We start from the raw sequence: 18174 nt of genomic DNA, 5'->3' as shown, positions 1-18174 counted from the left end.
GCCCACAGAAGATAGGCCACGATGACAGACCTCCTGGCCATGGCGCCCGACGACGCGCTCTACCAATGGGACCCAAAACCCCGACTGAGTTCGTGCTTTTCAGTTTCGCGACGGTGACAGAGCTCGGGGCGCACCGCGGCGGGACGAGCCACCGGACCCGCGCGAGACTCGCGGCGCGCGGAGAGAGCAGACAACGGAGAGAGGGGTCGGCGCCGAGGATGGTGCTCGTGCTTTGCATCGGGGACATGCACATCCCCCACCGGGTAGCGGACCTGCCCCCAAAGTTCAGATCCCTGCTCGTCCCTGGGAAGATCCAGCACGTGCTCTGCACCGGGGACGTGTGCGTCAAGGAGACGCACGATTATCTCAGGAGCCTCTGCGCGGACGTTCACGCGGTGCGGGGCAACTACGACGACGCGGGACCCGACGGCTTCGCCAGGCAGTGGCCCGACAGCAAGGTCGTGACGATCGGGGACTTCAAGTTTGGGCTCGTCCACGGCCACCAGGTGGTGCCCCACGGCGACGTGAACGCGCTCGCGGCGGCGCAGCGCGCGATGAACGTCGACGTGCTGGTCGCCGGGCAAGCCAAGCGGTGGGGCGCGCACAAGGTCGAGGACCGGTTGATCGTCAACCCCGGCAGCGCCACGGGGGCGTTTCGCGACGAGGATCCCGAAGCGCATCCTTCGTTCGTGCTCGTCGACGTGGACGGACCGAGGGCGACGTGCTACGTGTACGAGCTGCGCGGGGAGGAGGTCAAGGTGGACAAGGTGGAGTATTCCAAGGCGTAGCGCGCGGCGGTAATCTTAGGGGGTTGGAAGAGGGCGCTTCTCCATTGGAACGTAACCTCATCAGCGCCAAAATACTCGCTTTCGCGTTGTCCTCTTTTTGGAACGTACAAGTAACCTCATCAGCGCCAAAATACTCGCTTTCGCGTTGTCCTCTTTGCACGGGACCGCTTCGCTTATCCATTGCCATCGCGCGCGGCGTTCGCGCCATGCGGACTCTCGTCGAGTGTCGCGCACGGATCGCGCATCATCGCGCGTGTCCGCGTGCGTCCAAGTCCACGCGCCGCGCCGTTCGTGCCGCCTCAGCCGCCCGACGTGCCCCGGCCCCGGCGGTCGATGATGATAACGTCTGCGATGTGGCCATCGTGGGGGCGGGCCCGGGCGGTCTCGCCGCCGCTCTCGCGCTTCAGCGCCAGGGACTGGACGTCCGCGTGTTCGAGCAACGGGAGGAGTTCCGGCCCGCGGGTGTCGCCATCTTCATCTGGCCGCACGGCCTCAACGCGCTCAAGTCGTTCGACCCGGAGACCACCGAGCGCGTCGTCGACGCCGGTGCCGTCATCGATACCATCGCCATCGAGCAGCTCCAGCCGGGCGGCACGGAAGCCGAGGAACTGGTCAGGATCGACGTCGCCGGGTGGTCGCGTCGCATGGACCTCCCGCCGCAGATCGGCATCACCTGGGCGAGGCTCACCAACGCCCTCAGAGCCGGGCTGCGACCCGACACGGTCCGCCTGGCACATCGCCTGGCGTGCATCTACGACGACGACGACGGAGTAGCGCTAGGACCGTCGAGCGGCGGCGTGACGCTGACGTTCGAGCCCCCGCGGAACGGCGGGGACGCGCCGCCGCCGGTGCGCGCGAGGATGTGCGTCGTGGGAGCCGACGGGAGGAACTCCAGGGTGCGCGAGCTGACCTTCGGGGAGGAGGACGCCTCCTCCTCCGCCGCCGCCTCGTCGCCCGCCTCCTCAGCCGCAGCGCCCGAGGCAAACGTGTACTACGCCCTGTCGCCCAACCCGCCCCCCGGCGCGAACGGCGCCGGGTCGTTCAACGAGCTTCGATTCTCCCTGTGCGACGGCAGCGGCATCTCGCTCCTGGACGTCGGACGCGGTAACCTGGACATCGACGGCGGTGACTCACCGGGCGGCGACTCACCGGGCGGCGGCCAGCTCATGTTCGGCACGACGAGGTTTTCCGAACCCGCGCGGACGTTCGACACCCCCGAACGACGACTTGCACACCTCGAATCGCTCTTCGAGAACACGACGCCGCTGCTCAAGGCGGCGATCGCGTCGACGAGCCCGGCCGCGGTTGTCCAGACGAGACTGTACGAACGCGACGGGGCTTCGCGGTGGTCGAAAGGGCGGGTGACGTTACTCGGCGACGCCGCTCACTGCATGTACCCGAGCCTGGGTTTGGGCATCAGCACGGCGTTCCAGGACGCGGTGGAGCTGGCGAACTGCCTGTCGTCTGACGGGAGTTTAGGGTTAGGGAACCCTAATTCCGATGTGCGCGAGGCGCTGGCGACGTACGAGCGAAGGAGGATCCCGCCGTGTTGGGCGCTGCAGACGGGTTCGAGGTTGATGCACCGGGTGCTCGCGGCGACGAGCGAGCGAGCGCCAGCGGGCGGCGAGCGCGGCACGGGCGGCGGCGAGCGCGGCGGTTCGGGTGCGATCGATCTCACCGGGGTGTTCTTCAGGGCGTGGCGGGGGGTCCTGTGGTTGCTTGGCGACAGGGAGGAGGAGCGAGCCGTGACGGAAGCCGAGAGCGCGAAAAAGGCGGAGAAAGCCGCGGGCGCGAAGCGATGACGCCGTTCTATCGTGTTAACGTTAATCACTCGGGTGCGTCACGCGCCCCCGATCGAACCCGCTACTTGTACCGCGTCGCCAACCTTCTCGACAGCCTCGCTCGCGACAACCGCCGCCGCGGCTCCGAAAAGCAGCCCGAGGCTGACCCTCCCGCCGGGCACCAGCGGGTCCAACACCCCGCACATCTCCTCCCTTCGCGCCGCGCACGCGTCCCCCAAACCCTCGCCGTGCCGGTTGGCCCACGCCATCGCCGGGGGCAGGCACCCGAAGAGCGTCAGGACCCCGAACGCGCCGGCCGTGTCCAGAGCGGAGAGGAAGACATCCGGATTGCTCACCGCGAATATCGTCGGCGGTATCAGCGTCGCCGCGTACGGCCTCGCGTCGCCCTCCTCTCTCCACCCGAACCCGTCGGACAAAAAGTCCACCAAGCCCAGCACGAATCCGAGGAACGAGGTGCTTATGGCGAAGACGCTGAACGACTTGACCAGGCCCGACGCGGCGGGCGACATTCCCTGCAGCGTCGACAGCGGGTCCAGGTTGACCCCGGCGGCGAGGTCTTCGGCGCTGACGCCGCCGAGCACCGCGCCGTCCCACAACGTGAACATGACGAACGGGATCGCGGTCCCGGCGATCAACGCGAGACGGGACCTGTTTCGGTCCCCTTCCAGCTGTGTCGCGACGACGGGGATGACGTTGTGGTAGACGAAGGCCAACGCGATGACGGCGACGGTGCCGGGCACCGCCGACCAGTCGCTGACCGACGTCAGGTTCGCGACGTCCACGTTCCTGGACGCGATGAGCAGCAGGGGTAGGAACGTGCCGATGACCGCGGCGACCAGCGCGTTGTTGACGTTCTCCAGCGTCTTATCGGGAGCGGCGTAGACGAACCCGCCCAGGCCCGCCGCGAACGCGACGGAACAGATTGATCGGTCCAGGTGCGTCGCCTCCCCGACAATCTCTCCCACCCTGGACACGTACGCCACGAGGAGGGCGTAGTGCAGGAACACGTACGCGCACCACGCGAATCTGGTGCCGTTCCTACCGAGCGTTCGTTCGGTCATGGATATGAGCGACACGCCTCCGCCGCCGGCGTCGCACATCGTGTCCAGGTTCACCTCCAGCAGGAGGAGTCCGGTGGCTACCATGTAGAGCCAGCACACCGCGAGCGTGCACGTGCTCGGCACGAAACCGCTTCGCTGGCACACCGCGGGCAACGCGAGCATGCCGGCGCCGACGGTCGTGCCGGCGACGAGGGCGATGGCTCCCGGGAGCGAGCCCGGGGATCGGAGCAGGCGCCCCGTCTGTCCAGTCCCCGTCCCCGACGACGACGGGGCGACGTTCGACCAGAGGCGCTCGAGCGTCTCCGGAGCGCACTCCTCCTCCGACGATCCTCCGCCGGACACCGCGCGTGTCGCCGTGCGCGGACTGCGACGTCGTCGATTCGCGCTCCGAAGCGGCGCCGCGCCCGAGCCGAGGCCCTTCGTCGCCGGTAGGCATCGCAACGCCGGTCGAGCTGAATTCATCCGCTTATCCGCATCGATATCCGAGCCGCTCCGCGATATCGGTCGCCTCGAGGTCCGGTCGCTCCTCGACGCGACCGCGCATCTCAGCGCGGCGCCCACGCGAGGCGCCCCGAGTGACAGCGTCGCCGGATTCATCCGCCACCCGCGCGCTGGACCGTGCGTCCCTTCGCGGGCGAGAGGGACTATAAAATGGATACGCGCCGTGGAACTTTCTACAAAAAATGTTTTGTTAACTCCTCGGCCAGTCGGCGGCCCACCACTGCGGGACACGTCGCCATGTCGGGCGCCGCCGTCGCCCAGCGCGAGATTCCCGGTCGGGGCGTGGGCCTCGTCGCCGCCCGCGACATCGACGCGGGGGAGACCGTCGTCGCCGAGCACGCGCTGCTCGTGGGCGTGAGCGAGGAATTTCGGCGCGTCTGCTGCGCGTCGTGCCTGGCGCACGGGGCGGCGACGCCGTGTTCGGGGTGCGGCGAGGTGGTGCTGTGCGACACGTGCCGCGACCCCGCGTCGCCGTGGCATCACGGGGCGGGGCACGGCGCGGTCGTGTGCGCGGCGGAACGCGTCGCGTCCGCGTGGCGACCGCCGCTCAGCGCACCTGACCGCGAGCGACTTCGATTCCTCGGCGCGTGCGCCGAGCTGAGACGCGCGCACGTCGTCAACGGAGACGCGCGGGCGCGAGCGCGCCTCGACGCGGTGCTGCGACTGTGCCCCGACGTGGGTCCCGCGGGCGAGGGGATCGACCCGAGGGAGGCGTCCGCCGCGGAGCGCGTGCGACCCGCGCTGGAAGCTGCGGTGCAGGCGACCATCGCAACCACCGAGGCGAACACCGCCGGCGGCGGACTCCTCCGCGCCATCGCCGGCGACGCCATCGAGAACGCCGCGCTTCTGGCCAAGGAGACGAAGAACGCGTTCGGGGTCATGGCGGCGACGCGCGGCGGCGACGGTTCGCATCCAAACGACGGTTCAGATGACGACAGGCGCGTCCGGGGCGGCGCCGTGTACGAGCTCGCTTCGCGAGTCAACCACGCGTGCTTTCCAAACGTCGCCAGGTTCGACAACTTTGACGGCGTCTTGTCCTCGCCGTCGCACGAGTTTTACGTCCCGCACCGCGACGGCCCGAACCCGCCGGGCCCCACCGAACTCAGGCTCGTCGCCATCGACAAGATCCCCGCCGGGTGCGAGGTTTTGATGAGCTACCTCCCGGTGAGCGAGTCGTGCGCGCGGCGTCGGCGGCGGCTGCGAAACACCTTCGGATTCGGGTGCGAGTGCGAACGGTGCGTCATCGAGTGCGCGTGGGCGACGGAGGACGGCGCGGCTACCGGGGACGAGGGCGCGTACCGAGACGCGTCGCGAAGGGCGAGGGAGGCGCGTGACGAGGCGGCGGAGCTTGAGGCTGACGCGATCGCGGACGCTTTGGACCGCGAGTGCGACGAGAAAGAGGAGGTGGCGAACCAATCGCTCGACGCCGCCGAGCTCACGCGACGCGCGGACAGGATCCCACCGACGTACGCGCTGTGGTTCGTTCGGAACATGTGCCCCGTGGACGGGTGCGGGGGCACGCTGGCGCCTCCGCACGCGCGAGCGGACCACATGACGTGCAACTACTGCGGCGAGCGGCGAAGCGACGAGGAGTTTTTCCGACGGCTGGACGCGGGAGCGGGTTGATGGGACCTCGACGACACAGCTGTGCACGACGAGAACGTTCGCGTGAGGTTGCCATACGCTTAGACGCGAAGGGCATCGTGTGCGTGCGTGCGATGCTAACGTATCATACTTGCGCTAACCAAGGCTATCTTACTCATCCCCGTCCTTCTTCTTGTTCGCCGCCGCGAGGTCGTGCGCTGCGTGGTCGTAAGCGTCGGGCATTGAGAGCCCGACGTAGTTGGCCGTGTTCGACGCCTTCTTCAGCTGCTCGCGCTCCTTCTCCAGCGAGTGCCCGTAGTCCATGATCATCGCCTTGTGGCGCTGCACCGCGTTCGCCAGCGTCGCCCACTCGTCCGCGGCTCTGAGCCTCGCGGCGACGCGATCGGCGAGCGCCATCGTGTCGCGATTCCCCGATCGGAACTCCGCGAGGACGTGGTCGCGCCACGTCGGGGAGCCGGTGTGCGACGTGACGTGCGCGTCCACCGCGCGGAGAACGCGGCGTAGGGTGCCGCGCCACGCGCCGTTCGCCGCCGACGGCGCGCTCATCCCGCCCGAACGCGCGCGTGTCTCGAGTGACGGGGCGGGGGAATTTCTCTCAGAAGTCTCGAACGCGGCGAACGGATGCGCCGAGTCAACGACAAAATCGCCCCGCGCCGCTCGCGCTCCGTCCGAGCTCGATGAACGATCAGCAGGCGGGCGTGGGCAACGACCGCACGCAGCAGTCCCTCCAAGAGGCCATCAACCAGCGCCTCGTCGAGACCGGCGAGCGCGAGCGCCTGAAGCAGCTCCTGCGCGAGCGCCTCATCGAGTGCGGGTGGCGCGACGAACTCAAGGAGCGGTGCAAGAGGGTCGTCAAGGAGCGCGGGTTCGAGAACGTGACCGCGGACGAGCTCGCGAGGGAGATCGCGCCGCTCGGCCGAGCCACCGTGCCCGACGCGGTCAAGGCGGAGCTCCTCAAGAACATCCGCACCTTCCTCAAGTGAGACGGGGGTCCGACGACGAACGGCTTCATCGGATTCGTCCGCGTGGAGAGAACCACCGGGCAGTATCGGGCCGCATGGCGCAGGTGGTGGAACGAGTGAGATGACGTCAGGGCGCGAGGGTTCGACGACGTCCGGCGCGACGACGACGCCGCACGTCGTCCTGTGCGACCCGCCCGTCACGTTCGCGCGCGCCGAAGCGCCCGATGACCCGTCCGGCGCGAATTCGTCCGGCGCGGGTTCGTCCGGCGCGCCAAGTTTCTTTTTCGACGAAGCCAACGATTGGGTCATCGCGCACGAGGAGGACGACGACGCGACGACGGCGTCGCTTCGATGCCACCCGCTGCCGCCGCGGGGCCTCGCGCGAGCCGCGTCGGGCGCCGCCGGCGCCGTCCCGCCGCGTCCCGTGTCGATCCGCGTGCCGCGGGGCCCGGCGCTGGACGCGCGCGTGTCGCCGCAGTGGAAACCGGGTCTCGACCGGCGCGACTTTCGAAGCGCGCCGCGCCTCGTCGCGATCAAACGGTCCGACGTCGCCATCGACGTCTACCGCGTCGACGTCGTCGACGACGGCGACGACGACGACGGGGTGGCGGCGCGCGGAGGGACACAGCTGTCGTCGGCGCGGTACGAGCTGCGTCGCGCGGGGGAAACGATCCTGTCTTTTTTTTGGTCGCTCGCGCCGGGCGTCGACCTCGTCGTGGTCACCACCCGCGGACTGGAGCAGTACGCGTTAAATGCGGGGTGCTGGGATTATGTCGCAGAAGACGACGCCGCACCCGCCGAGCCGCTCGCGCTGGTGTCCGTCGGGGAGAAACGGATGAAAGGCGAGCGACCGGTGGGCTGGTGCGCGTACGATTTTGACTCGAAGCTGGTGGTGCTCGGCTCCGGTCCCGGTCACGCGCGGCTCAACGCGTGGCAGTTCGCTGCGACTGGCGCGATCAAGCTCCCGCGGTTCGAGCTTCCAAGCTCGGTGGCGGGCATGGGCCTTGGGTCACCCCCCGCGTCGCCCCCGTCTTTGAGCCGCAGCCTTCGCGGGGAGGACGTGCGGTTGCTCACGCTCTACGGGCGGGTGTTCCTCGCCGTCGCCGACAGGCCGCGCGGGGAGCTCGTGCTGCACAGGGTGCACAGGGACGCGATTGTGAAAGAACGCGTCGCGAACCTCTCGCCGATGCTGCTGTACACCGAGGGCGCGCTGCCGCGGGGGGTGCCGCTAAACTTGAGCGTAGTGGATAATTTGCTCTGCGTGCACGCCTCTGGAAGCGGCTTCGTCTCCGCCATCGACGTCGCACAGGCAAATAGTCACGAACCGAACGACGAAAACGACGACGACGACGGCGGGGTTCGATCCGGCGACCTCCCGGGCGGGGAGGTGAAACCCCTCGTCGCCACCCCGTCCCGCATAGGCGGAGCACCCGAGAACGTTCGCGGTTTGACGTGCGTCGGCGCCGACGTCGTCGTCGACGTCGCGACGGGCCGAGCGTGGAAGCTCGCGCTGGATCTCCGGGTCGCGTCAGACGTGGCGGGTGGCGGCGCGGGCGGCGACGTCGCCGCGTCAGTCGCGTTTCTGCAGCGGCGGAGCCAGGCGCCGTGGGCGGGTGAGGGTTTAGGGTTAGGGTTCGGCGACGACGGCGAGCGCGGCCGGGAGATTCAGCTGACGAGGCGGGGCGCGGCTACCCCGCCGTTCTCGCCGCCGTTCTCCCCGCCCGCCTCGCCGACGCCGCGGCGTGTCGTCCCGCCCGCCGACGCTTCGTCTCGCGCTTCGTTCCACGCGATTAACGACGCGGATGAAAGTCCGAGGTCGCTCACCCTCGACGCGATGCGCCGCGCGCTGGACCGCGGCGGCGACAACCTCGGGACGTTGCGATCCGTGTTCGCGGCGGTGTGCGGGAGCTACGTCGAGGCGAGGTCCCGCGGCGCCGCCGCCGCGGCGGGCGCCAGGTTCCGCGCGTCGTTTCGCGCCCGCGGCGGCGTCGTCGTCGGCGGCGAGGACGACCCCTCATCGCCCGAACCCCATCGTGCTACCCCGAGCTCCCCTCGTCGTCGCGACATCCCCCCGTCGTCGCCCGCGGTATCGCCGTCGGACGCGTACGCGCTGGTGTTCCGGCCGCACGTCCACGCGTTGCTCGTTCCTGGCGTCGTGACGGGGGGGCGTCGCGTTCGGCGGCGCGCGCTTCGCGCCGCGAGAGCCGCCGTGGTCGAGTACCTCCTCGCCGCGGAACAGTCGGGGGCGTCACGGGAATTTGGCGCCGGTCGTCACCTTTCGTCGTCCGGATCTTCCCTCGGATCTTCCCTCGGATCTTCCCGGGGCGTCGCGATGTGCGCGCGTCTCTGCGTCGCCGCATCGGTCGCGCTGGGCGAGGCGCGGCGAACGAGCGCGTGGGAAACGCTGCTGGTGGACGCCGGCTACGACGACGAAGAAGAAGAAGCGGCGGATTTCCTTCGCCGGGAGACGTCCTCCGTTTCCATTCGCGGCCGGTGCCGGGGTGACGACGACGCGGACGACTGCGACGCGGACGACTGCGACGCGGGGGATACGGAACGTCAGGCGGCCGGGAGGGGAACCGCCGCGACGGTTCGCATCCCGGCCCGCGACGGTCAGAGCCCCGTCGCGTCGAACCCCGCGGAGGCGTTCGCGTCGCTCGCTGGTCGACCGGTTCGGCTGGCCGCGGCGCACAGGTGGTACGAAGAAACGTCCCCTGGTTCCCTTCGCGGTACCCCGCTGGGGGCCAAGTACCGTCGCGCGTTCGACCCGGATGCGGGCGGCTCGGACGGGGCGGGGACGGACGAGGAGGAGCGAGGCGAGGTCCACCCGGGGGACACAGACACCACGCCGCGAGGTTGACTCGACAACTTTTAGAAGCCCACGACGAGTGCGTACTAGCTAGCTAATTTAGTTCGAACCGCTAACCTAAGTGACATTGACTACATCGACTACTCCTAGCTAGCTAGCACGCGCCGTCGGGGTTCCAGTCCGCGCGAGGCCCGTACAGGTATATGCGTTCCTGCGTCGACTGCTTCACGGAGGCGTACCCCAGCGCGGGACCCTTGCGTTCCAACCCGTACCCGTCGAACGCCGCCAGCACGGCGTCTTCCCTGTCGCTGATGAACGCCAGGTACACCGGCGCCGCCGCCTGCGTCGCGTTCGACGCGAGCAAGTCCACGGTGCGACGCAGGTCGTGGAGCTGGACGTTCGCGAATGGCGGGTCCACGAACACGGCGTCGTACTGGAACCGCATCTGCCGCGGCGACGACAGCTCAAACTGTCGGAATCGACCTTTAGGCAGGACTTTCTTCCATCGCGGGTCGCGGTCCAGGAGGAGGTAGTCCATGCCGGCGCGCTCGGCGCGCACCGCGAGCGAGGGGTTGCAGAGGAACAGCGGGCGCTCGTGGTTCTGCACCAGGCGCATGATTCGATCCTGCGTGGCGTCGTCGTAGAAGAACTGCTCGAACGCGTGGTCCTCCGTCACCCCAGCCACGGAGGATGGCTTCAGGTCGGTGGCGACGCCCTCCGGTCGACCCTTAGCGCCGCGCTTGGACGACGAGGAGGACGCGCGCTTGCCTCCCTTGTGTCGACCCGCGATGACGACGAACGACGCGCGGGGCGCCGACGACGACGCCATCGTCGGCGGCAGAGTGAAGCGTTATGTACGCCGCCCCACGTCTTTATCCAAACCCGACACGGAGTCGCGCGCCCCGTACCGGACGAACAGCCAGCACCGGCGCCGGGGGCATTGAGTCCGATGGCAAAATATCTGTGTGCGCAATTACAGTCACCGTTCCGATAGTTTGGCGTTAGTAAAAACAGTGATTAGCTCTCACTACATGACTGTGCACCCCGGCGGCATGCCTTCCGCCCCAGCCGCGCCCGGCTGCATCCACGGCGGCAGCTCGTACCCCCCGCCCTTCTTCGCCTGGAGCTCCTTCATGATCTCCTCGGGCGGCTGACCGAACGACTGCATCTCCTGCAGCAAGGTGACGACGGTTTGGAACTGGGTCTCGCCCTCCGGCTTCTCAAACTCCTCCACGATGCTCTTAACCTTGGCGAGCTGCGCCTCGTACCGCACGATCTCCTCCGCCGGCAGTTTCTTCTTGTTCTTCTTGATCCACGGCGGGTACATCGCCGCGATCTCCACCATCGGCTCGTACAGGACGTCCTTGCTCAGGAGCTGCTGCAGCATGGTGTCCATCATCTCCTGCATGCCTTTTTGGCCCTGAGCCATCGCGTCCATGAAGCCCTTCATGGCCTCTTCCTGCTTCGCCGGATCGCCGCTCTCGTCGCCCGCTGCGCCGGAGAGCGACGCGATCGCCTCTTGCATCTTCTTCTGCGCCTCCGCCTCCTCCTCCGGCGAGGGCTTGGGGAAGTCGGCGAACATCTTCTGCATGTGCTCGGCGAGCTCGTTGGCGTACTTCTCGGCGTCGGGATTGGGCGCCCAAGGGTTGGCGCCAGCCGCGCCGCCGCCGCCGCCGCCGGGCATGAGGTCCGCGAATGGATCCGCCTGGTTGCCGTAGGGGTTGCCGTAGGGGTTGCCGCCCATGGCGTAGGGGTTCCCGCCCATGGCGCCCGCGCCCGCCATGGCGCCGAAGGGATCGAAGGGGTTGAACGCGGGCTGGGCGCCCGCGCCCTTCTTCTTCTTCCCTTTGCCCTTGCCGCCCTCCTTCGCGCCCACCTTGTCCTTAGCGGGAAGACCGAGCGAGCCCATGCCCTTGGGCTGCGGCGGAGCCTTCTCCGCCTTGCTCGGGAGGCCGAGGCCGCCCAGGCCCGCGGGCTCGGCTTTCTTCTTGGAGCCCTTCTTCTTCGACTTGCCGCCCGACTTGGCGCCGCCGAGCCCGTCGTTGAACTCGCCGAGCGCCTGGTCGAGGATCGCCTCCGCCTTGTTGTCCATTCTGCCCGTCCGGTTGCGTGTCGAGTCGAATCGCGCGTCGGATGGTTCCGCGCGACGAAGTGGCGATCGGAACGCCCGATCTGCTCTCTCCTCGACGACCCTAACCCTGAAGAGAAAAATTCCGACGTCGATCCGGGACGCGGTCCACAGCCGCCCCGCGCCCGGGACACGGCACGACACCGTCGTTTCGCGCACACTCGCGCGGAGTGCAGATGTCGATCGCGACCGCGTGCCACGGCGCTCGTCCCGCCGTCGCGGCGTCGCCGCGCCGGTCGATCTCGTCGTCCGGCGCGCGCGGTGCGCTCGTCGTTGTCGATAAGGCTGGATGCCGGGCGAACCGTCGCGGACGCTCGTTCGTCGCGCGGGCGTCGAACGACGCGACGGAGTGCGCCGCGGCCGTGCCGCTCGAGTCGCGATCGAGCGCGACGGTCGCCTCGCGCCGCGGCGCGCTCGCGTCCGCGCTGGCGTCCGCGCTGGCATCCGCGGTCGCGACTCGTCCCGCGCTCGCCGATGGCGACGACCGCGACGTCGCGGCGCCGACGATGGACGTCGAACCCGCGCCCGCGCCCGCGCCCGCGGCGTCCGCGCCCGTGCCCCCCGTGCGCTACAAGGGAAGCTCCCCGGGCAACTGGTCCGTCGTCGTCCCGGGCGAGTACCGCCGCATGAGCACGGAGAAACCCCGCCGCATCTACGAGCAGCGCACCGATTGCGAGCCCAACTGCCGCGACCTCCAGGCGAAGCGAACCGAGGAGACGCCGCTCGTCGCGCGCTTCGGAAGCGTCGACGAGCGCGAGGACGTGTCCGTCTCCGTGCGCGGCGCCAACACCCTGAAGCTCACCTTCCTCTCCATGAAGGACGTCACGGAGTTCGGCGCCATCGAGGAGGCGACGCCGCTGTTCGTGCCGCCCGGAGCGAAGATCATCGACGCGAACGCGCGAACCGGCGAGAGCGGCAAGGGATACTACCAGTGGGACTTCGAGTACGGCGCCGCGAGGGTTTTACTCACGGCGGCGGTGGAGCAGGGTAACTGCTACCTGCTGGGCGCCACGTCGTCGTCGGAGCGGTGGGCGTCGAGCGAGGCTGGGTTCAGAAGGGCTTCCGCTTCGTTCAGGGTGGGCGCAGACGCCGTGGCAAATGCAAATGCAAATGCTGCATCCGTGTCGGCCAAGGACAGGGAACCGCCGGCCGGGGAGGTGAGGCTGGACGACGGGTCTGGGGACGCGAAACGGAAGCCGCCCGGCACCTTGGACTGCAAGGGGCCGCTGCCGATCCTGTGCTCCGTGGAGGACTGAGCCAAGACACGTTGTCGTCTCACGTTAATTTACATCAAGTACCGTCACCGTATTCCGATCCTCCTCGTCACTCCTCCTCGTCCAGCGCGTAGGGCGTGTAAATCTTCGGCGGGCTCCTCCGTGCGTCCCCGCCCACGTCCACGAGCTCGTGGCCCGTCGCCCATCGCCCGTCCGGCAGCCTCGACGACGGCGGGACGAAGTTATCCCTCGCGCTCAACCGGTCGGGGGGCGCGTTGGCGAGACCCTCCTTTAGTATGAAATCCTCGCGGATGGGCCGTCGGGTCTCCGCCCTGAGTGCCCTTCGCTCGTCGAACGCCGACATCGCGGGCGTTCGCTCCGGCAGGTGCCGCGGCCCTCTGCTCCTGACGTCCGGGTCGATGTCGCGCCCGTTGCACTTCACGTGCTTGTTCGCGTCGACGACCTCGCCGGTGATTGGGTGCAGGCCCGTCTTGTCGTTGTTGTCGCGGATGTACTCGCGCCGGATGGGCAAGAACGCCTCACGTTTCTGGAAGCGTTGTTCGATCTTCTCGAACCTGTCCTTCGCGGGCTCCTCCGCGCGCGCCTTTCCCTTCCATCCAACCTTGAACGGCTGCTGCTTCGGCAGCGCGAGCGCCCCGGGGGCGTCGGGTGCGGAGGGCGCCCCTGGCTCGCCCACGAGAAAGTCGTACTCCGCCCTGTGGGTGTCCGGGGTGATTCCGGCGAGCTCGCGCTTGCGTCCGAGCGGGTGGGTATCCTCTATCAGCTCCATGAGGGGCCCCGCGTTGAGGTGGCCGCGGAACGTCATCGCGCCGAACCCCGGGCGCGACGGAGGAGTGGGGGGGTACCAGCGGATCGTCGGCACCAAATTCGGCACGAGTCAGTTTTTGACCGAGAGCCGAGAAGAGCGTGGCGCAGATCTCCGGACGCGAGAGGCTGTCCACGCGGAGGACGCCGGGTTCGCGGCGACGGCGGGCGCGATGGCGCGGTCCGGCGCGGCCTCTCGCCCCTCTTCGTCGCTCCACGTCGCGACGGCCGCCCTCGCGCTGGCGGCGTCCGTCGTCGTCGTCGGCGCGGACCGCGACGGCGTCGCACCTGTGTTACTCATATCCCTCGACGGGTTCAGAGCCTCGTACCTCGACGCTCAGCCCGAGTCCGCGCTCCCGAACCTCAACGCCCTGTGGCGCGAGGGCGTCCGAGCGTCCCTTTATCCGCAGTTCGTCTCCAAGACGTTCCCGAACCACTATTCCATCGTCACCGGGCTGCACGAGGAGCACCACGGCATCGTCGCCAATCACATGTGGGATCCAAAACTCGGCTCGGAGTTCACGATGGCGAGCACGGGCACGGAGTGGTGGAGCGAGGGCGAGCCCATCTGGGTCACCGCCTCGCGCGCGGACGTCCGCACGAAGACCTACTTTTGGCCCGGAAGCGAGTCCGTGATCAAAAACCGCCGACCGGACGTCTTCTTCCCGTACGACCCGGAGACGACGTTCGAGCGAAGGGTCGACGTCGTCGGTCAATGGGTGCGAGACGCGGTCGCCAAAACCGATCCAAACACGCGTCGACCGTCGCCGTCGTTCATGGCGCTCTACCTCGAAGAGCCCGACCACGCCGGGCACCGACACGGCCCACACTCGATGCAGGTGCAGGCGGCGGTTCGTAGGGTGGACGAGGCGCTGGGCCGGCTTCGCGACGCCGCGGGGGCGGACGCGTGGAACCGCACCAACGTCTTGATCGTCGCCGACCACGGCATGGCGCCGCTCTCGCCGACGCGCGTGGTGAACCTCGGGGACGACGCGTGCGGCCTGAACTTCACGTCGCTGTTCGTCACGGGCGACGGCGTCGCCGCGCACCTGTGGCGCAGGCGCGGGCCCGCCGAGCAGACCCCGGCGGACGGTTCCCATCCTCGTTCTCGCGAGGGTGACGATGACGATTCTTCTTCCGACGACTTGGCGGGGGGCATGACGGTTACCGAGGCCCGGGCGATGGCTCGTACAATCACCGCGTGCCACCCGAACGTCACCGCGTGGGCGAGGGAGGACGTCCCGGCGCGGCTGAGGTACTCGGCCAACGCGAGGATCGGACCGGTCGTCGTCGCCGCGGACGTCGGATACCTCATGTGCGGCTACGCATCCTTCGACGCGAAGGTTCGACGAAAGTTGAACATTTTCGATGACGGCGTCGACCTTTCAACCGCGCGAGCGAGCGATCCCGCGAACTGGGCGCTCGCGCACGTCGCCGACGCGGGGTGCGCGCCCGTGTGCGTCACTCCGAGTGACGGTGAGACGAACGATTGCGGCGGCGCGCACGGGTACGACAACGTAGCGCCGGAGATGCGAGCCGTGTTCCTCGCGCGGGGTCCGCTGTTTCGAAGCGACGGCGCGCGGCTGGTTGGCGAACTCGGGTACGAATCGTCCGAGGCGGAGGCGCTCGTGGGTGAGGACGCGGCGACGTCGAGCGGGTCGTTGCACGCCGGGACGATAAAGGACGCGGAGCGTTGGCAGGCGCGGACGCTCGCGTTTGACAACGTCGTCGTGCACTCGATCGTCGCCGCGGGTTTGGGGTTGGACCTCGACCCGGGGTCTGTCATGTTGGACGGCGCGCCGCCGCCGAGGGTGGACGGGTACCTGGACGAGGAGTTGGCGAACTTGCTGTTCCGCGACGGCGTCGGGGTTCGGTCCGGGCCGAGCGGCGACGGGGCTCGGGGAGCGTTGACCCCAGACGAAGACGACGACGACGACGACGAAGGAGGGGGAGGGGGAGGAGGGGACGGAATGGCGTGGGTCGCGGCGGTCGGCGTCGTCGCGATCGTCGTGGGCGCGATCGTCGTGGCGGCGCGCGGGTACGTCCGTCGCGGGGATGCGAATTCCGCGTACGTCAAGCTCGGCTCGATGTTCGAGCCGGGGGGAGGCGAGACAGAGGCGGAGATCGAGTTGCCGGAGGTTCGAGTAACGGGCGATGCGTCGGGGGCGCCAGCTGTGTTCGCCAGTTTGACGGAGGGGAACGACGGGGAGGGCGAGACGTCCGGGGGAGCGACGTCCGCGGGGACTTCGCAGAAGCTTCGAGAAGGGGACGAGAACGCGTAGACGCGATGAGCGCGAGTAGTCGACCGAGCCGCATTCATACATCTTTTCCGAGGCTGACAGATCGCCACACTTTCTTTGGACGTCCCGCACTTCCGATGTCGCGTCGCTTGTTGTCGAGCCTGGCGCGCGGCGCCGGCCGTCTCGCGGCTCCGCGCTCCACGCGGCTCGCGCCGATAGCGTCCGGCGCGGCCTCGTCGGTCGAGGCGTTCACGCGCCGCGATCGTATGTCCACCTCACGCGTGTGCGACTGGATGCCCGCCAAGTCGGAATCCGCCGGCCTCGTCGAGCAGCGCCGCGGGGTGAAAACCGAGAGCAAGGAGGAGATGGTGTTCCACAAGGTGGCGGACGAGATGCTCCACAACCTGCAGGACGCGGTGGAGGCGTGGGGCGAGGACAACGCCGGCGACGACTTCGACCTGTCGCACGAGATGGGCGTGGTGACGATCGCGATGGGTTCGGGGAAAGGGACGTACGTCATCAACAAGCAGGCTCCCAACAGGCAGATCTGGGTCTCCTCGCCGGTGTCCGGGCCCCTGCGGTACGATTACGACCCGGCGCGAAAGGCGTGGTTCTACCACAGAGACGGACACCTGCTGCACGAGCGGCTGAGGGAGGAGCTGCTCGGGATGTTCGGGGGCGATCTGGACCTCGAGGGGCTCAACGAGTGAACGGGGGAGGGGGGGGGGGACGACGAGGGATCTTCGGCGGCGGAGAGGCGCACGCGCGCGCGGCGGTGTAGTATGATCATCATCGGCTTCATCGCGCGTGCGCGTCGCGTCGAAACAATCGTAGACTAGCTACGGAGGCGTCGGCGGCGTCTGAACCAGTCGTCGCTGCGCTCCCCCGAAAAAAGAATCACTCGAAAGAATCACTGCTCGCGCTCGGGCTCCGGCTCGGACGCGGGGGGCGGCAGACCCGGCAGGCTCTTCCAGATCTCCTTCTCGGTGTAGTACATGCACGGGTTCCTGTACTTCTCGTGGATCACGTCCACCTCCTTCATGAGCTCGTCCGGGAGCTCGAGGAGCGCGGCGCCCACGCATTCCTCAACCTGCCTCACCGTGGTCGTGCCGATGATGACGCTGCCGTTGGCGTTGCACGGCCTGGCGATGCTCCACGCGATCGCGAGCTCCGTTGGGGTGATGTTCCACCGCTCGGCGAGCTCGACGCACTCGCGCGTCGCCGCCATCGCCTGCGCGCAGCCGTACCTGGGCTGAAATCCTGCGCTGACCCTGTGCCTGCACTTGTCCAGCGGCCTCTCCGCCTCGTCCTTGGCGATGTACTGGGGGTGGGACTTATCGAAGTACTTGCCGCTCAGGGTTCCGCCCGCGAGTGCGCCGTAGGGGAGGCCGACGATGTTGAACCTGTACGCAGCCTCCCAGGTGTCCTCCTCGTACGTCTGGTTGAGGATGCTGAAGTCGTTCTGGCACGAAACCGGGAGCGGGCACCCGAGTCGCGTCGCGGTCTGGCAGAGCATGGTGATCCCGAACGCGTTCTCGTTGCTGACGCCCCAGTGGCGGATCAGGCCCAGCTCGAAGAGCTTCATGATGGACTTGATCGTCCTGTCGAAATCTTCCTGGGCGCCCCTGTCGTGCCATCCCATGGGGCGATTTTTTATCTTCCCGTTTTCATCCGCGGGCCTGAACGTGGGAGTGGACATGAGGGGAGTATCGCGCGAGGGCCAGTGGATCTGGTAGAGGTCGATGTATCCGCAGTTCATGCGCTCGATGGACTTGCGGCAGGACCACTCCACGATCTCCTCGTCGTATCCGTGCACCTTTTTAGCGCGCGTGGGATGCTCGTTCCCGACGCCGCCGGGGTTCACCTTGGTCGCGATGTAGAGCTTGGAGCGCTCCACGGTGCCGTCGGCGACGCGCTTGGTGAGCCAGTTGCCGATCCACCGTTCCGTCAACGCGCCGTAGTTCCACGCCACCGGGTAGAGCTCCGCGGTGTCGATGAAGTTGACCCCGAGTTGCCAGAGCTTGTCGAGCTGCGCGTGCGCCTGGCTCTCGTCCGCGTTGAAGGATCCCCACGTCATCGTGCCCGCGCACACCTGCGTGACCATCATGTCGGTGGTGCCGAACTTGACCTTCTTCAACTCGGTGTTGCGCTTCACCGTCGCCATGGTGGCGGAGTGTCGATCAGTGACCGCGCGCGCGCGTGAACGTGACGGGACGGCCAGTCGCGTCGTTTCACTCAC

The 18174-nt window shown here is 68.2% G+C and overlaps 14 protein-coding genes across 14 annotated transcripts; 8 read left to right on the top strand and 6 right to left on the bottom strand.

Annotated features, from left to right (window-relative positions):
- Positions 1 to 218: 218 nt before the first annotated feature.
- Positions 219 to 788, top strand: MICPUN_97830 (predicted protein; the record flags this gene model as incomplete). Its single annotated transcript, XM_002504470.1, has 1 exon — positions 219 to 788. The coding sequence occupies one exon, from the start codon at positions 219 to 221 to the stop codon at positions 786 to 788; it is 570 nt and encodes a 189-aa protein (XP_002504516.1).
- Positions 789 to 994: 206 nt separating this feature from the next.
- Positions 995 to 2537, top strand: MICPUN_102196 (predicted protein; the record flags this gene model as incomplete). The annotated part of the gene is made up of 2 exons (XM_002504469.1): positions 995 to 2450; positions 2518 to 2537. 2 exons carry the CDS (start codon positions 995 to 997, stop codon positions 2535 to 2537), a joined length of 1476 nt encoding a protein of 491 aa, XP_002504515.1.
- Positions 2538 to 2679: 142 nt separating this feature from the next.
- On the bottom strand, positions 2680 to 3870 carry MICPUN_68629 (Hydroxy/Aromatic amino acid permease family; the record flags this gene model as incomplete). Its single annotated transcript, XM_002504159.1, has 1 exon — positions 2680 to 3870. A coding segment is annotated over one exon (1191 nt), but the record flags the coding sequence as incomplete, so codon positions are not given.
- A 519-nt stretch (positions 3871 to 4389) lies between these two features.
- On the top strand, positions 4390 to 5778 carry MICPUN_61170 (set domain protein; the record flags this gene model as incomplete). Its single annotated transcript, XM_002504468.1, has 1 exon — positions 4390 to 5778. One exon carries the CDS (start codon positions 4390 to 4392, stop codon positions 5776 to 5778), a length of 1389 nt encoding a protein of 462 aa, XP_002504514.1.
- A 129-nt stretch (positions 5779 to 5907) lies between these two features.
- MICPUN_61169 (predicted protein) lies at positions 5908 to 6303 on the bottom strand (the record flags this gene model as incomplete). Its single annotated transcript, XM_002504158.1, has 1 exon — positions 5908 to 6303. One exon carries the CDS (start codon positions 6301 to 6303, stop codon positions 5908 to 5910), a length of 396 nt encoding a protein of 131 aa, XP_002504204.1.
- Positions 6304 to 6434: 131 nt separating this feature from the next.
- Positions 6435 to 6740, top strand: MICPUN_61168 (predicted protein; the record flags this gene model as incomplete). Its single annotated transcript, XM_002504467.1, has 1 exon — positions 6435 to 6740. One exon carries the CDS (start codon positions 6435 to 6437, stop codon positions 6738 to 6740), a length of 306 nt encoding a protein of 101 aa, XP_002504513.1.
- Positions 6741 to 6840: 100 nt separating this feature from the next.
- Positions 6841 to 9579, top strand: MICPUN_61167 (predicted protein; the record flags this gene model as incomplete). Its single annotated transcript, XM_002504466.1, has 1 exon — positions 6841 to 9579. The coding sequence occupies one exon, from the start codon at positions 6841 to 6843 to the stop codon at positions 9577 to 9579; it is 2739 nt and encodes a 912-aa protein (XP_002504512.1).
- Positions 9580 to 9682: 103 nt separating this feature from the next.
- MICPUN_61166 (predicted protein) lies at positions 9683 to 10357 on the bottom strand (the record flags this gene model as incomplete). The annotated part of the gene is made up of 1 exon (XM_002504157.1): positions 9683 to 10357. One exon carries the CDS (start codon positions 10355 to 10357, stop codon positions 9683 to 9685), a length of 675 nt encoding a protein of 224 aa, XP_002504203.1.
- Positions 10358 to 10552: 195 nt separating this feature from the next.
- On the bottom strand, positions 10553 to 11620 carry PEX19 (integral membrane peroxisomal protein importer-2 family; the record flags this gene model as incomplete). The annotated part of the gene is made up of 1 exon (XM_002504156.1): positions 10553 to 11620. One exon carries the CDS (start codon positions 11618 to 11620, stop codon positions 10556 to 10558), a length of 1065 nt encoding a protein of 354 aa, XP_002504202.1. The 3' UTR covers positions 10553 to 10555.
- Positions 11621 to 11832: 212 nt separating this feature from the next.
- On the top strand, positions 11833 to 12963 carry MICPUN_61164 (predicted protein; the record flags this gene model as incomplete). Its single annotated transcript, XM_002504465.1, has 1 exon — positions 11833 to 12963. One exon carries the CDS (start codon positions 11833 to 11835, stop codon positions 12910 to 12912), a length of 1080 nt encoding a protein of 359 aa, XP_002504511.1. The 3' UTR covers positions 12913 to 12963.
- A 16-nt stretch (positions 12964 to 12979) lies between these two features.
- MICPUN_61163 (hypothetical protein) lies at positions 12980 to 13696 on the bottom strand (the record flags this gene model as incomplete). Its single annotated transcript, XM_002504155.1, has 1 exon — positions 12980 to 13696. One exon carries the CDS (start codon positions 13694 to 13696, stop codon positions 12980 to 12982), a length of 717 nt encoding a protein of 238 aa, XP_002504201.1.
- A 172-nt stretch (positions 13697 to 13868) lies between these two features.
- MICPUN_50494 (predicted protein) lies at positions 13869 to 16049 on the top strand (the record flags this gene model as incomplete). The annotated part of the gene is made up of 1 exon (XM_002504464.1): positions 13869 to 16049. The coding sequence occupies one exon, from the start codon at positions 13869 to 13871 to the stop codon at positions 15975 to 15977; it is 2109 nt and encodes a 702-aa protein (XP_002504510.1). The 3' UTR covers positions 15978 to 16049.
- A 23-nt stretch (positions 16050 to 16072) lies between these two features.
- On the top strand, positions 16073 to 16645 carry FRA (predicted protein; the record flags this gene model as incomplete). Its single annotated transcript, XM_002504463.1, has 1 exon — positions 16073 to 16645. The coding sequence occupies one exon, from the start codon at positions 16073 to 16075 to the stop codon at positions 16643 to 16645; it is 573 nt and encodes a 190-aa protein (XP_002504509.1).
- A 200-nt stretch (positions 16646 to 16845) lies between these two features.
- MICPUN_84628 (predicted protein) lies at positions 16846 to 18099 on the bottom strand (the record flags this gene model as incomplete). Its single annotated transcript, XM_002504154.1, has 2 exons — positions 16846 to 17230; positions 17270 to 18099. The coding sequence occupies 2 exons, from the start codon at positions 18097 to 18099 to the stop codon at positions 16846 to 16848; spliced, it is 1215 nt and encodes a 404-aa protein (XP_002504200.1).
- Positions 18100 to 18174: the final 75 nt, after the last annotated feature.

This window comes from Micromonas commoda, chromosome 9 (genome assembly GCF_000090985.2).
Source record: "Micromonas commoda chromosome 9, complete sequence".
NCBI lineage: Eukaryota > Viridiplantae > Chlorophyta > Mamiellophyceae > Mamiellales > Mamiellaceae > Micromonas > Micromonas commoda.
The sequence above is the reverse complement of the archived record's forward strand: the minus strand, read 5'-3'. Positions and strand labels throughout refer to the sequence as shown.